Below are 13,816 nucleotides of genomic sequence, written 5' to 3' on the forward strand. Positions count from 1 at the left end.
TGAAGCCATAGATACAGAGGCCATGGCCATTCAGTGGTGCATGAAGGAAGAAAAGAACCCAGCCAAGGGTTCTAGCAAAGATTCCTAGTTAACATCAGCACTGAGGGATAGGAAGAGGAAGACCAACCTGCAAGATACTGAGAAGGATTGTCAGATAAAAGAGAAAATCAAGAGGACAGCATTGTGGAAGGCTTAGGAAAACGCTTTGTGACTAGTGAAGAGCAGTCCAGTGGAATGCGAATGAGAAAGGAATGATTTGATTTGGCAAATGGCAAGGTATTGGTGACATTAGGTGGACTGCCTTCAGAGATGTGGCATGTGACGAAGCCAGATGGAAGTCTACGAGTGAAAAAGGAAAAGAATGGGTAGGAGGAAGCATTCATTATTTCTCTGAGAAATGTGGCTACATTAAAAAGGAGAGAGACAAGGGTGACATGGGTGGTAACTACAGTGGGATAAAGGATTTAATAGTATTTTTCTTTTTCTCCTTTCCTTTTCTCTTTCTTTTTTCTCCCTTCCTTTCTTTTTAATTCCTGAGAGACAGACCAATGGAATCAAATCCCACAAGGGAATAATATCAAGAGCACAGACATGAGATTTAACCACCTATTCTGTCATTTAAAACATATCAGTTAAGGGGCAGCCAGATGGCTCAGTTGGTTAGAGTGTAAGCTCTTAAAAACAGGGTTACCGGTTCAATTCCCACATGGGCCAGTGAGCTGCACCATCCACAACTACCATGTTTCCCCCAAAATATGACCTAGCCGGACCATCAGTTCCAGTGCATCTTTTGGAGCAAAAATTAATATAAGACCCAGTCTTATATTACATAAGACTGGGTATTACATAAGACTGGGTATTATATTATATTATATTATATTATATTATATTATATTATATTATACCCAGTCTTGTAGTATATTATATAAGACCCGGTCTTATATTAAAATGAGACTGGATCTTATATTAATTTTTGCTCCAAAAGACACATTAGAGCAGATGATCTGGCTAGGTCTTATTTTCAGGGAAACATGGTAGATTGAAGACAATGAACTGCAGCTCAGCTGAGCTACCAGAGGGGTGGTCCAGATGGCTCAGTTGGTTAGAGCGCAAGCTCTCAACAACAAGGTTGCTGGTTCAATTCCCACATGGGATGGTGGGCTGCGCCCCCTGCAACTAAAGATTGAAAACGAAGACTGGACTTTTTGCTGAGCTTCACCCTCCACAACTAGATTGAAGGAGAATGACTTGGAGCTGATGGGCCCTGGAGAGACACACTGTTCTGCAAAACAACAACAAAAAACACGTATCAATTAAAATAAGTCTTAGGTACATATAATAAAAAGTAAAAATAATTATACCTTACATAGATAGAAGATAATTTGTTTTTCATATTGCAAACAACTCTGAAGCAAAAAGCTGGAGAGTACATTTCTCAGCCCTCCTAACAACTAGAAGTGGCCAATAAAAAAGTAAGCAGAAGTCATTGAGTGGGGGTTAAGGAAAGCTCCTTAAAGGAGTCCATCTCAGCTGGGAGGTCTACTCTTTCCCTTCTCTCTTTTATCTTTCCACTTGCTCAGAACTGAGTTGAGATTGCTGGACCTCCAACAGACGTCGTGGACCATATGGTGACCTTAAAAAATATAAAGAGAAACAATAAAAAAGAACTAGTGTCCCAGAAGTACCTACCACTTCTAGCTGTTAGGAGGACTGAGAAATGTAGTCTCTAGCTTTTTGCTTCTGTAAAAGTAAGGTTCTATTAGAAAGGAAGGAGAAACTGGACGCTGGGTAGGCAAGTAGAGTTTGTCCTGGAAGGAAAGTGTAAGGATTTGCAGATGTGGATACATTTTCTGATACAAGAAAAGAAATTGAATTGGTTAATATCAAGTAGATTTGGAATTTCTGTGACAAGGTCATTATCAGAGAATGGGGCTATCCACAGAGACCCTGAGGAGAATGGTGGATGGCTTGAAATAGTGCTATGAGAAAATAAAGAGAATGGCAGCTGACTGGACTGACATATAAAAGAATATGAGCAGTGCTAAAGGTTTAACGAGAGTTGGAGATCATTAATTTGTTCTTATACAAAACTGAATAACAGCTATAGAGTTTTCTGTTGCATTATTCAACAAATCAGACATAGGAGCACGATTCAATTTGTGTAAGGTTGTATGTGTATGCGTTGGATGTGGGGGTGGCAGAAGCTGGAGAATTTCAAGGAAGAGAAAAATTATTTTGGCAGAAATGGACAAGGAAGGCCTAAAGGAGATGTGGATTTTTATTCAGACCTCAAAATTCAGGGAGGAGTCTGTTCGGAGGGAAAGAAACACCGACTAAAAGAATGCAAAGGAGATAGTTTTCAGTTGTAGGAATGGACAAGACCTATTGGGAGACACAGTAAACCAATTTGGCTGAGTGGGAGGGCTAATGGAAGGCAGTAATGGAAGGAGATTGTTGAAAGGGTACATCTGATAAAGATCAGAGAAAGTACAAATTCTTTAGTCTTAAATTCCAAGCCATATCTTTCAGGCAATGAGGATCTGTTGAAAGTTATTGTGCAGGAGAGTGATTTAAGATTAATGTGATGGCAGTTTGATATAAGAATGGTAGGCAGGAAAACAACTTTAGGAGGCTGGCTAAGGAATTCAACATTCAGGAAACAGTAAGACAGGAAAGACAGGACTGAGAGAGGCAACAGATAGAAAGTCACTCCTCTGTGCTCCCAGCACTTTTCACACTATAGAAATTTTGCTTTCAGTTGTGAAATCTTGCATAAGTGTTTATCTCACTCCAATGGCTCCTTTCCTTTCCTTTCCTTTCCTTTCCTTTCCTTTCCTTTCCTTTCCTTTCCTTTCCTTTCCTTTCCTTTCCTTTCCTTTCCTTTCCTTTCCTTTCCTTTCCATCTCTCTCTTCCTCCCTCCCTCCCTTCCTTTTTTCCTTTTTTCCTTCCTTCCTTTTTTTCACAAATACTTACTAATTATTTATTACTTACATACTGGACATTCATTCCTCACTGAAAATTCTGAGAAGGAAATGTCGACACAGGAATATCCAAACCTGAAAAATTTTTGTAAGCATTTGAGCCAAACTGACAACATATGCCAGGCAACAAGAACTCAAATGCTCTGGAGAATGACAATATGAAGTTTCTTTTATGCATTTGGGATTGAGGAGGGTTTACATGAAGATGGGAGAAATTAAGGTAGGGATTGCATACAGAATAGTAACAGATGATGTGCTCCTTTTGGGGGTGGATATGCCTCCAAGGTGTCTGAGAAAGGGGATGACTCAAAGTTATATTAACCTAGATGCACAAGAACAATGGACAGGGCTTGCTTAAGGCAAAGATCAACCTTTTGCCAAGAAAGATTTATGCCTGGGGCATGACTACCCACCAAGACCTGCCTAGTTAGGGATTTAAGATTAGATCATCCTGTGAGGCTACTTTCTGTCACTGGACTTGTCAGTTTCTCTACAGAACCTCCTTTCCATCCACAGAAATTGTATTCTCCTGGGGGAAATCAAACAAGTAAGGGAACGAAGTGGAATTCAACAGGCAAACAAGTAGAAGTGTGTGCCAGATTTTGAGAGTGCACAGAGTAGAGGACCTCTAATCTATTATGGCAGAGAAGGTACCACTTGAACCCAGCCTGGAAAAATCACAAAGAAGTCACTGGAAGATTACAAGGAAGTCATGGAGGGAGCAGGTAGAGGAAGAAGCAAAGGTGCAAAGGAGAGGGCCTGCGGCCTCAGGAGTGGCTGGTTACGTAGTGAACCTGCATCACAGGACATGGGTGTAGGAGTGAAGGGCTGTGAGGTTAGAGACATTAGCAGGGCCTGTGGGTTCTCCTGAAGAGTTTAGGTTTTATTCAAAACATGTTGGAGGTTCCCTGAAGGATTTTACATAAGAGAATGACATTAGCTTTTTTTTCAGAGTCATGGAGACTGAGGATCTGTGGCTCTGGAGTCAGACTGAAACCAGGGTTGTTACATATGGTTCAGCCACTTGGTGGCTGTGTGACTTTGGGCAAGTTACCTAACCTCTCTAAACCCCAGTTTCTTCTTCTCTAAGATTGAAAAAAATACTACCTTCCTCATAAGTATTGTTGTTTTTGTTTTCTGAGAATTAAATGATGTATCATTTGTAACGTTCTTAGCACTATGCCTGGCCCCCCACCCCCCAAACTGATAGCTACTCTTACTCATATTACCTCTGCATTATTACTATTATAAAAACCAAGCAGTGTGCAAAATGAATCAGAGAAAGGGGATAAGCTGGAGAAAGGGAGACTAGGCAGGAGGTCTCTGGGATAATTGAGCGAAGAATACTCTCTCTCTCTATATTTTTTGTCCAGTACCCAGCTCTCATTCAGAAAGAATACAAAAAAAAAAAAAAAGGACTAAATGAAAAGGAAGACTGAGCAGAATTTGGTGATTGATTAGCTCACAGAAACCAGGGAAAGAATAGAAGATGACTGCAAGGCTTCAAGCTTGGGTGACTGCAGAGTTCTGGTACTACCGACACAAGGAAACCCTTTTCTCTCCCCACTCATTGACTCAGCTTTCTCAGGCCACTGCTTGCCTGACACCTTTCAGTGATTGGATGCTTTTTCAATTTTATTCAATAGCTCAGTGAGTGCGCTGTGCAGATCTGCTGCTTTGTCTTTTTCCAGAATGCCTTGTCATAACCATAATGGAGGCGTATTTGAATTCAGAACCTTCATATTTTTGAAGTCTCAAACTCTACTTCCAAATTGGTTTCGAATACATCTCTTTAGTTGCGTCTAAACCTTATTTCATTTCTAGATCACGTAGATGTCTCTGGAAAAACTTGAGCATCTATGCCTCTGTTTAGAGGCATTAATAGAATCTTACACTTTTACAATTAATATTCTCTTTGAAACAAAATCTTATGGCATCGCATTATTATATAATGGCTATTTTCTCCTCTGTTTTACGTATGGAACTATATCTTAGTACCATGTGACAAACAAACAAAGAAACGAAACAAACGAATCTGGCTCCGCTTTTGGCTTTTCTATTCCTGCCAAATTGGTACTTCTTCTCTGACTCTGAAGACAATTGGAGAAACCTGGGAGCGTGACGTGAGATCTTGTTCTAACGAAATGATTTGTTCACCATCAATGTCTGATTTTAGTATTAAGTAATGGCAGATGGGGCCATGGTTCTCTGGTGGTCTTTCTTTCCTTTTCTTTTTTCCTTGAGTTGGATTTTTCTGATTATTAAAAATGCTTGCTGTTTGACAAAGAACAGGAATTTTGAGATTGTTCTGGGGCTAGGTTAGCCAGGTTCAAGGCTCTTGCCAGTGTTTAGAGAGATTGTTTTGAGAGAGAAACTTTTAAATAAATATACAAAAATAAGTGACACATCATAAACAAGTTTGCAGTGCTCTCTGCTAGTGGAAATGGCAGTGCGTTGATCCATCCAAACTCATTGCCCAGGTATTCTTGGGATCCAGGACACACATGTGAGACAGGTGCCCTAAACTAGGGGAAGTAGATCAAGCCCATTGCCTGGGGAGATCGCTGTCCTGGTCTCAGCTTCATTAGGTCCTGAGCTCCTGCCAAAAAAGTTAGTAGGAAGTAGTGTGGAACTGGAAGTCAAGAGTTTAACAGAACAGGCCTCTATAGCAGCACATGCACAGACCTTCCACACTTTCTCTCCACTGGTCACCTCGTCTGTGTTTGCATGTGTGTTTCAGAAATAGTACACGAGACATGGGAAATTAAATGTCTCTGTGGGAAAAGGCAGTGTTTTGGATTCTCAGCGTTTTAGTCAGCTGCTTTCATACTTTCTAGATTGTAAATAGATGTTGAAGCTATTAAAATCTATTCATGGTGATGAAAAAAGCAGGGACTCAATGGTTCCATTGAGTAGGGACTCAATGGTTCTTTTCCAAATTTCCCTTTGTTCAGCGACAAGTACCTACACACTTTAATTTGCCTTTTTGATTTCCCCTAGTGGTGGAAAAACAATCCTCATTTTTAAGGGGTGGTGTGGGGGTACCTCTGCCCTTAATTTCTGAGTTGGGAACATAGCAGGACAGAAAGCTCCCTGGGCTGGCCTGTTTGTCCAGGAGTAGGGATTTTGGCACATGCTTTAAAAGTCTGGCTCCCTGATGAGGGCGCTGTTCTCTCCTGGGTGCGGGAGAAGGGAGAGGTAAAGAGGACAGGAATGTCACTTAGATCACAGACAAAAAGAAACCAGGAAGTAAGGTGAAATTATTACAGCCTGATCATAGCTCAGGATATTAAAGGCAATAGCCTCCACTGATTGGACATTCATTAGCAAAAAGGAAAGAGCAGTGGTGGCCAGGGCTGGTCAAACCATAGAGACAGACCTGAGGCTGGGACAGAGCTCCTGGTAAAGGCAAGAAGCAAAGATCTTACCTGGACTTTCCATCTTTCTCTTGTTAACTTTTCCTTGGGACATAAAGCAAGGTGACTCTTCTCAGTTCTCAGACGTTTGTCTAAATAAAGCCCTCTTAATTTTATTTTTGTTGTGGGATTCCTAAGCAGACAAGAAGAAAAGGCATCTTGCCACAGAGCTGTTGCCCAGCTCCCACTCGGTTTTGCTCTGGGACAGCAGCTCCAGCCACAGAAAGCAAGCCGGTGAGTCTCTGCAAGCAGCCAGGTCTGCTGGACTGTTGTGAAACGGAGCTTTGCCCACTCTTCAAAGCCTGGTGAATTGGTGCTGATTTCAAAGTTGCCTGGTGGGGGAAGAGAAAGTGGATCTGCAGAGACAAACGGGAGAGGGAGAAGCCCTCTCCAACAGAGCAGCATGGGCAATGTTTTCCGGAGGCTCTGGGCATACTTGCAGCCCTGTTTCCCCTGCTTATTCCAGGAGGCAGACAAGCCGGAGGTGATTGAGAACCCAGGGACCTACTGCTCCCCTGATCATGAGCCCAAGAGAAGCCAGGGCCACTACTTTGTGGCCCTATTTGATTACCAGGCTCGGACTGCAGAGGACCTGAGCTTCTGTGTGGGCGACAAGCTCCAAATCCTGGACTCCTCCCACGAAGGCTGGTGGTTTGCCAGGCACTTGGAGAAAAGAGTTGGCTCTGGCCAGCAGCTGCAGGGCTATATTCCTTCTAACTATGTGGCCGAAGACAGGAGCCTACAGGCAGAGCCGTGAGTAGTACAGACTCACACTTTATTTCTCAACTCTTTCAGGGCGCATAATGAGTTTTCCTTCCTACCTACCTATAACCCCCTAATTTCCAAAGAGCTGCCTAGAAAGTATGAGGAAGTACTGGCAAGAACCTTCTAATTGAAACACACCTCCCCTGCTAAGTGAGAGTGAGCCAGGCAGGTTGCTGTTGTTGAAATGATTTCTATTTCAGTATGTGTACCCACAGGCCCTGGGTGTGTGTTTTCATTAACATCAACAAATGCTGCCTTTAATACTCTGCCTTTTCTTTGGCTGTAAAATAAGTCATGCCTCACTTTAACAACAGAACTGCATTTCCTATGCAGGTATATCATAGATCCCCCTTAAACCACACTTTCAGATCTCAAGTCTCTCTCTCTCACTCTGAACATTTAAAGCATCAACTCCAGCTCTAACTCTAATCTCGGATCTCATTCTGTTAGTCACACACAGGTCTAACAAACATGGAAGGTAACATTTAGAAGTTGCTAATTTCTCACTACATTTTCATAACTAGACATTTTTCTTTGACTCCCAGATATAGAGTTATGCTACCCAAATTATGCTATCTTTTGGTTTTTATTATGATTAGTAACTCACCGGCTACAAATATTTAGTACATTTCAACAAGAAAAATAAGTATTTCCCCAGAGGAGGAAATAAAGACTTTGCCCAGATATTTGAATAAATCCTATGAGTTATAGTGGAACCAAAGAGGAAAATTTTATGTACTTATTCACTTCTTTATGTACTTATTCCACCCATCAGTCCATCTGCTCTTCTGTCTGTCCATCTGTCTACCTATGCAAGTGCCAGACAGCAGTGGTGTGGTGAGTGGGGGAGGGGCAGGTTATATTAGTGGTTGTTGAATATAAATTAGATAAAGCACGGTCTTGACAGTGGATACTTGGGATCTGGTGGGTTGAAAAGTAAGTGGGGACTGAACTGTCTTGCCTGTGTCCAATGAAAGCAAAGACTGGCAATGTCTCTCAGGAATCATTTTATAGGATGGGTCCTTAGTAGAGGAACCATTGGGGTTCATTCATTTTCTCATGTGTTTCTTCTTTGTATGTGAGCTGCAGCATCCATTACTGGCCCAGGGAATAAAATGGGAAGGAACAGCCATGGAGCATTGTTGCTGCTTTCCAAACTCAAATCCAAATATGAAAGGGTGTTTGGTGCTTCTTTCCAACATTACGAACCTACAAATGTTAAGAAGGGTCTTGTTTTATGCCTAATTAGAACTGAATTAAAATTAAGACTTTTGACAAGTAGAATCGATAAGTTCTCAAATGAGAAAATCACCTGTGTGAACATTTATTTTCTGTAACAATCTATAGGAAATACTTTTGCTTATTTATTGAGTGCTTACTTATGAACATGTTATGTTTTCACTATGATTTCCATGTGACGTATAGTATTATGTATGTTTTACATTCAGTGTAGCACATATATCCTATTATAATAAATACTATAATAATACTAGTGCCTTGAACTCATAATCTATTCTACTTTTAAATATATTTAATTTATTTTACAGCTTAGGGCCTCTCTTTCCTCATCTGTAAGATCTCTGGAGTTGCCTAGACCTCTAGATTCGCTGATTATCTGGGAACATCAGCTCTCATGTTTCATATGTAGTGGTTCAGCTACATTCATATTTGACATGAAGAAAGCAGATACTGAAACAAGGCAAGCAATTCAAAAATGACAATGTTCTGTGGCTCAAGCACAGTGTCCTTACTTATTTAGATTCTCTTTAACAAACAGAAAATAAAGCAACTAAAATATTTTGGTTATTTTTTGATTCTCAGGGTCTATCTGCAGCCAACAATACTTTTCTCCTTCTGCGCATAACTTAATAAACTTTCTTCTTGGAATTGGTTCTCAGCAGTGTTCCCACATGTCATTACTGTCCTAGATCTCTATAGTGGGCTTTCCTTGGGTCTTCACATCCACTGGAATAAAAACTTGATGCTGATCAGACATTGCTTCTGTGTCTCCTGGTCAGCATGGGCGACTTGTTTCAATTTAAGTGTACAACTGTGAACCCAGGTTACCAATGAGGGCTCTTGCCACCAAATAGCTAAACTGCTTCAGTACTTTTAGTGCAGGTAGCTGTGGTCTCTAGAATTCCACTCCATTTCAGTACCAGTGATTTTAACTCAACAGTCTTCTGAGTGAGGGTGTCCAAGTGGTTCACATCATGTCTTAATACCTGGAAATTGTACAAAAGCATCTTTTTAAAACATCTTTCTTCACTGAGTTTTTCAAACTTATATTTCATTTTTTTCCCTTACGAATACTGTGAAAGTTGATGTAGTTTATTTTATAATGAACTCAGTATATGGCATTAAGTAAAGATTATAGATGAGAAGCAATGGGAGAACAATGAAAGTTGAGTCATCTAATTCCTAATTAGACTAGTTTAATGTAATGAATATTAATATTCATCTGTTTATATCTTTATTCTTAACCTTCATTAATAAGAAAACAATAATACTTCTGGAGTTATTAGTGCCAGGGCAAACAGTTGAAAGTGTTAGTGTTTGGTTTGTTTATTTATTTGCTTTTAATATTAGGAAGTAGAGATGCTAAAAAAAGAACTGGACTATTATTAAAAGATAAACCAATATAATAATTGATTATTATTCCACATATAATTGCTTTGCCTTTTCTGAATATCTTGCATTAAGCAATATAATAAACCTATTCTCCTCTCCCCACCTTCTTTCTTCAGGCTCAGAAAGGTTATTATTTGTTTATTTTCCAGTTTTATTGAGAAATAATTGACATACATCACTGTATATGTTTAAAGCATACCATATGATGGTTTGATTTACATATATTGTGAAATGATTACCAGAATAGGTTCAGTTAACATCCATCTTCTCATATAGTACAATACAAAGAAAATAAAGGAAAACAATTTCTCCTTGTAATGAGAACGCATAGTATTTACTCTCTTAACAACTTTCCTATATATCATACTTGTACAGTACTGTTATCTCTACATCATGTTATACATTTCATCCCTAGTGCTTATTTATTTTGTAACTGAAAGTTTGTACTTTTTCCATCTCTAGTAACACATCTGATCTCTTTTTCTATGAGCTTGGGATTTTCTTTTTTTAAGATTCCATTTCACATATAAGTGAGGTCATACAGTATTTACTTTTCTCTGTCCGACTTATTTCACTTAGCATAATGCCCTTAAGATCCATCCATGTCATAAATGGTAAGATTTCCTCTTTTTAAGGGCCGAATAATATTCTGTTGTATATATATATATACCACAACTTGTTTATTCATTTGTCCATCAATGAATACTTAGGTTGTTTACATGTCCTGGCTATTATTGATATAAACAATGATGCTATGAACATGGGGATACAGATATCTTTCCAAGTTAGTGTTTTTGTTTCCTTTGGATATATTCCCAGAAGGTTGAATTGCTGGATCATATAGTAGGTCTATTTTTAATTCTTTGAGGATCCTCTGTACTGTTTTGCATAAGGACTGTACTCATTTACAATCTCACCAACAGTGCACAAGGATTCTCTTTTCTCTACATCCATGCTAGCATTTGTTATTTCTTGTTGTTTTGATGATGGCCTTTCTAATTGGCATAAGGTGATATCTCATTGTGATTTTAATTTGTATTTCCCTAATGACTAGTGATGTTGAGCATCTTTTCATATACCTGTTAGCCTCTCATATATCTTCTTTGGAGAAATGTGTATTCAAGTCCTTTGTCCATTTTTAAAAAATTGTGCCTTTTTTTTTTTTTTTTTTGCTGCTGAGTAGTATGAGTTCTTTATAGATTTTGGATATTAACCCCTTATCAGATATATGGTTTGCAAATTCTTTTTCTCATTCCATAAGTTGTCTTTTTACTTTCTTGATGGTTTTTCTTGCTGCACAGAAGCTTTTTATTAGGTTGGTTCAAAAGTAATTGCAGCTTAAAGGTTAAAAATAATTGCAAAAACCGCAATTACTTTTGCACCAACCTAATAGTTTGATATAATCCCACTTGTTTATTTTTAATTTTGTTGCTTGTGCTTTAGGTGTGATTTCCAAAAGACATTACCAAGACTCATGTCAAAGAACTTTATTCTTATGTTTTCTTCTAAGAGTTTCATGGTTTCAGGTGTCACATTTAAGTCTTTAATTCATTTTGAGTTAATTCTTGTGAGAATGAGTATAAGATATGGGTTCAGTTTCATTCTTTTAATGTGAATATCCAGTTATCCCAGCACCATTTATTAAAAAGACTCTATTGTCTTCTTGTCATGTATTAGTTGACTGCATACTCTTGGGTTTATTTCTCAGCGCTCGATTCTGTTTCATTGGTCTATTTGTCTGTTTTTGTCTATTTTTCTGCCACTATTATACTGTTTTGATGATTACATCTTTATAGTATAGCATGAAATCAGGAGGTGTTCTTCATTCTCAGGATTTCTTTGACTATTTGTGGCTCCATATAAATTTTAGGAGTGCTTTTTCTACTTTGTTAAAAAATAATGCCATTGGACACAAAATGACATTTCATTTATTTGCATCTTCTTCGATTTTTATTATCAATGCCTTATAGTTTTCAGAGTAGAGGTCTTTTACTTTCTTAATTAAATTTATTGTTTTTGATGCTATTGTAAATGGGATTGATTTCTTTCTTTTTGAAAAAATTCATTGTTAGTGTATAAAAACACTACTGATTTTTGTATGTTAATTTTGCATTCTGCAGCTTTACTGAGTTCATTGATTAGGTCTAACAGGTTTTTGATTGTGTCATTAGGATGTTCTCTATCTAAAATCATGTTATCTGCAACTAGATTCAGTTTTTACTTTTTCCTTTCTAATTTTGACACCTATTATTTTTTTTTCTTGTCTGATTGCTTTAACTACATTTCTAGTACTATGTTGAATAAAAGTGGTGAGAGTGGGCACCCTTGTGTTCTTGATTTTAGAGGGAAACCTTTCATCATTGACAATTCTGTTAGCAGCGGATTTGTCATATATGGCCTTTATTATATTGAGACATGTTCCCTCTATACCTAATTTGTTAAGAGTTTTTATTATAAATGGATATTGTATTTTGTCAAATGCTTTTTCTGCATCTACTGAGATGATCATGTGATTCTTTTCTTTCGTTTTGTGAATGTGGTATATCACATTGATTGATTTGCAAATGTTGAACCAGTGTGGCATCCCAGGGATAAATCCCACTTGATCATGTTTGATGTAGGATTTTTTTAATGTGCTGCTTATTTTGGTTTGCTAACACTCTTTTGAGAATTTTTGCATCTATATTCATCAGGGATATTACCCTGACATGTTCGTGTTTTTTTTTCTTCCTAGTAATATCTTTTTCTGGTTTGGGTATTAGGAGATTGCTGGGCTCATGAAATAATTTTGGAAGTATTTCCTCCTCTTTAATATTTTGGAAAAGTTTGAGAAGGTTTGGTGTCAATTCTTCTTTAAATGTTTGGTAAAATTCAGCACTGAAGCTATCTGGTCATAGGCTTTTATTTGTTGGGAGATTTTTGATTCAATCTCCTTACTAGAAATTGAATAAACCTATTCTTAATGATTTACTTTCTCTCTACAAAGAATGTTGTATTTATTTTATTTTCAATTTGAATTTTTAGATTTATAGAGGAGTGTTTTTCTTCCATATCTTCAACATGGAATCCCTCAAATCCTTACTCTTATTGTCTAATTACTCAGAACACTCTTTTAGTTTTTTATTTACAGTGTTTTTAGAGACAAAGTTCAGCTAGAAAATAATGGTATGGAAATCACATATAAATCTTGGAGCCTAGAACAATGGCTTTAAATTCTATTGTTTTTGTTGTAAAAAAAGTTCAAGTAATGCAATATATTGATAAAAAGGAAAATGATCTATAATTGTATAATTTACTCCTAACATCATTTATATACAAAGAGTTTAAAAAGTTCTTTGCCTAATTGTTTAAGTGTGCTTTCGGTGATGTCCACACACCTTTATTCTAAATTGGACTAGGATCAAAAGTATTTTGTGGAAAACTTTTTCTCCTTCTCTTATTGTTACGTAAAGGTTGATTATTTCCAATTCCTCTCCTATAACCTTTTCATGGGCTGCATTGAAAAAGAAAGAATAATTTATAATTTGTAATTTTCTTGGTAGTTTATGCTATGGAATAAAAGCTTTCAAATTTTATGAAGTATAAATGTAATAGAATTTCTCTCCATCTAGTTTAAGGCATATTTTCCTAATTATACTTTTTAATGTGTCAGACTATAGTTCTGTCAAGATTTTTTATCTAATTTAAGGTCCTTGCCATTATCTGGCTTGAAGAAAGTTGCATGAAGAAATAAAGTGGTATATTCTCAGAAAGAAAATTCTCTTACACCACCATTTCAAAATAGAATTGCATCTTCACTCTTTGGTAATCTGTATATTGCTCAATTTAATAATTATCCAGTTGTACACAGTTTCCTACTTATTTCCAACCTAGGTATCAGTAGATTTCTTTCTCAGGTGGAATAGGAAGCCAGTTTTTGAATCTTAAGTTAGTTAAAGGTAGAGAAACAATGTGCTTTAAAAATCAATTAGAATATTCACAAATTATTCTGATATATCACTTTGTATAGTTTAAATCACTAT

At 37.6% G+C, this 13,816-nt stretch overlaps 1 protein-coding gene across 2 annotated transcripts in view; it reads left to right on the forward strand.

Moving 5' to 3' along the window:
* Positions 1 to 6,166: 6,166 nt before the first annotated feature.
* The window catches only part of FRK (fyn related Src family tyrosine kinase), a 96,007-nt gene continuing 88,357 nt past the window's right edge, over positions 6,167 to 13,816 (forward strand). Inside the window, exon 1 of one of the 2 annotated variants that reach the window (XM_081043114.1) lies at positions 6,167 to 7,151. In XM_081043114.1, coding sequence (XP_080899240.1) covers positions 6,802 to 7,151 — 350 coding nt within the window. In that variant the 5' untranslated portion in view covers positions 6,167 to 6,801. The remainder of the gene's footprint in view (positions 7,152 to 13,816) is intronic. The other variant, XM_081043115.1, reaches the window with a different exon arrangement.

Source organism: Rhinolophus hipposideros, assembly GCF_964194185.1.
Source record: "Rhinolophus hipposideros genome assembly, chromosome: 3".
NCBI classification, from domain to species: Eukaryota; Metazoa; Chordata; class Mammalia; order Chiroptera; family Rhinolophidae; genus Rhinolophus; species Rhinolophus hipposideros.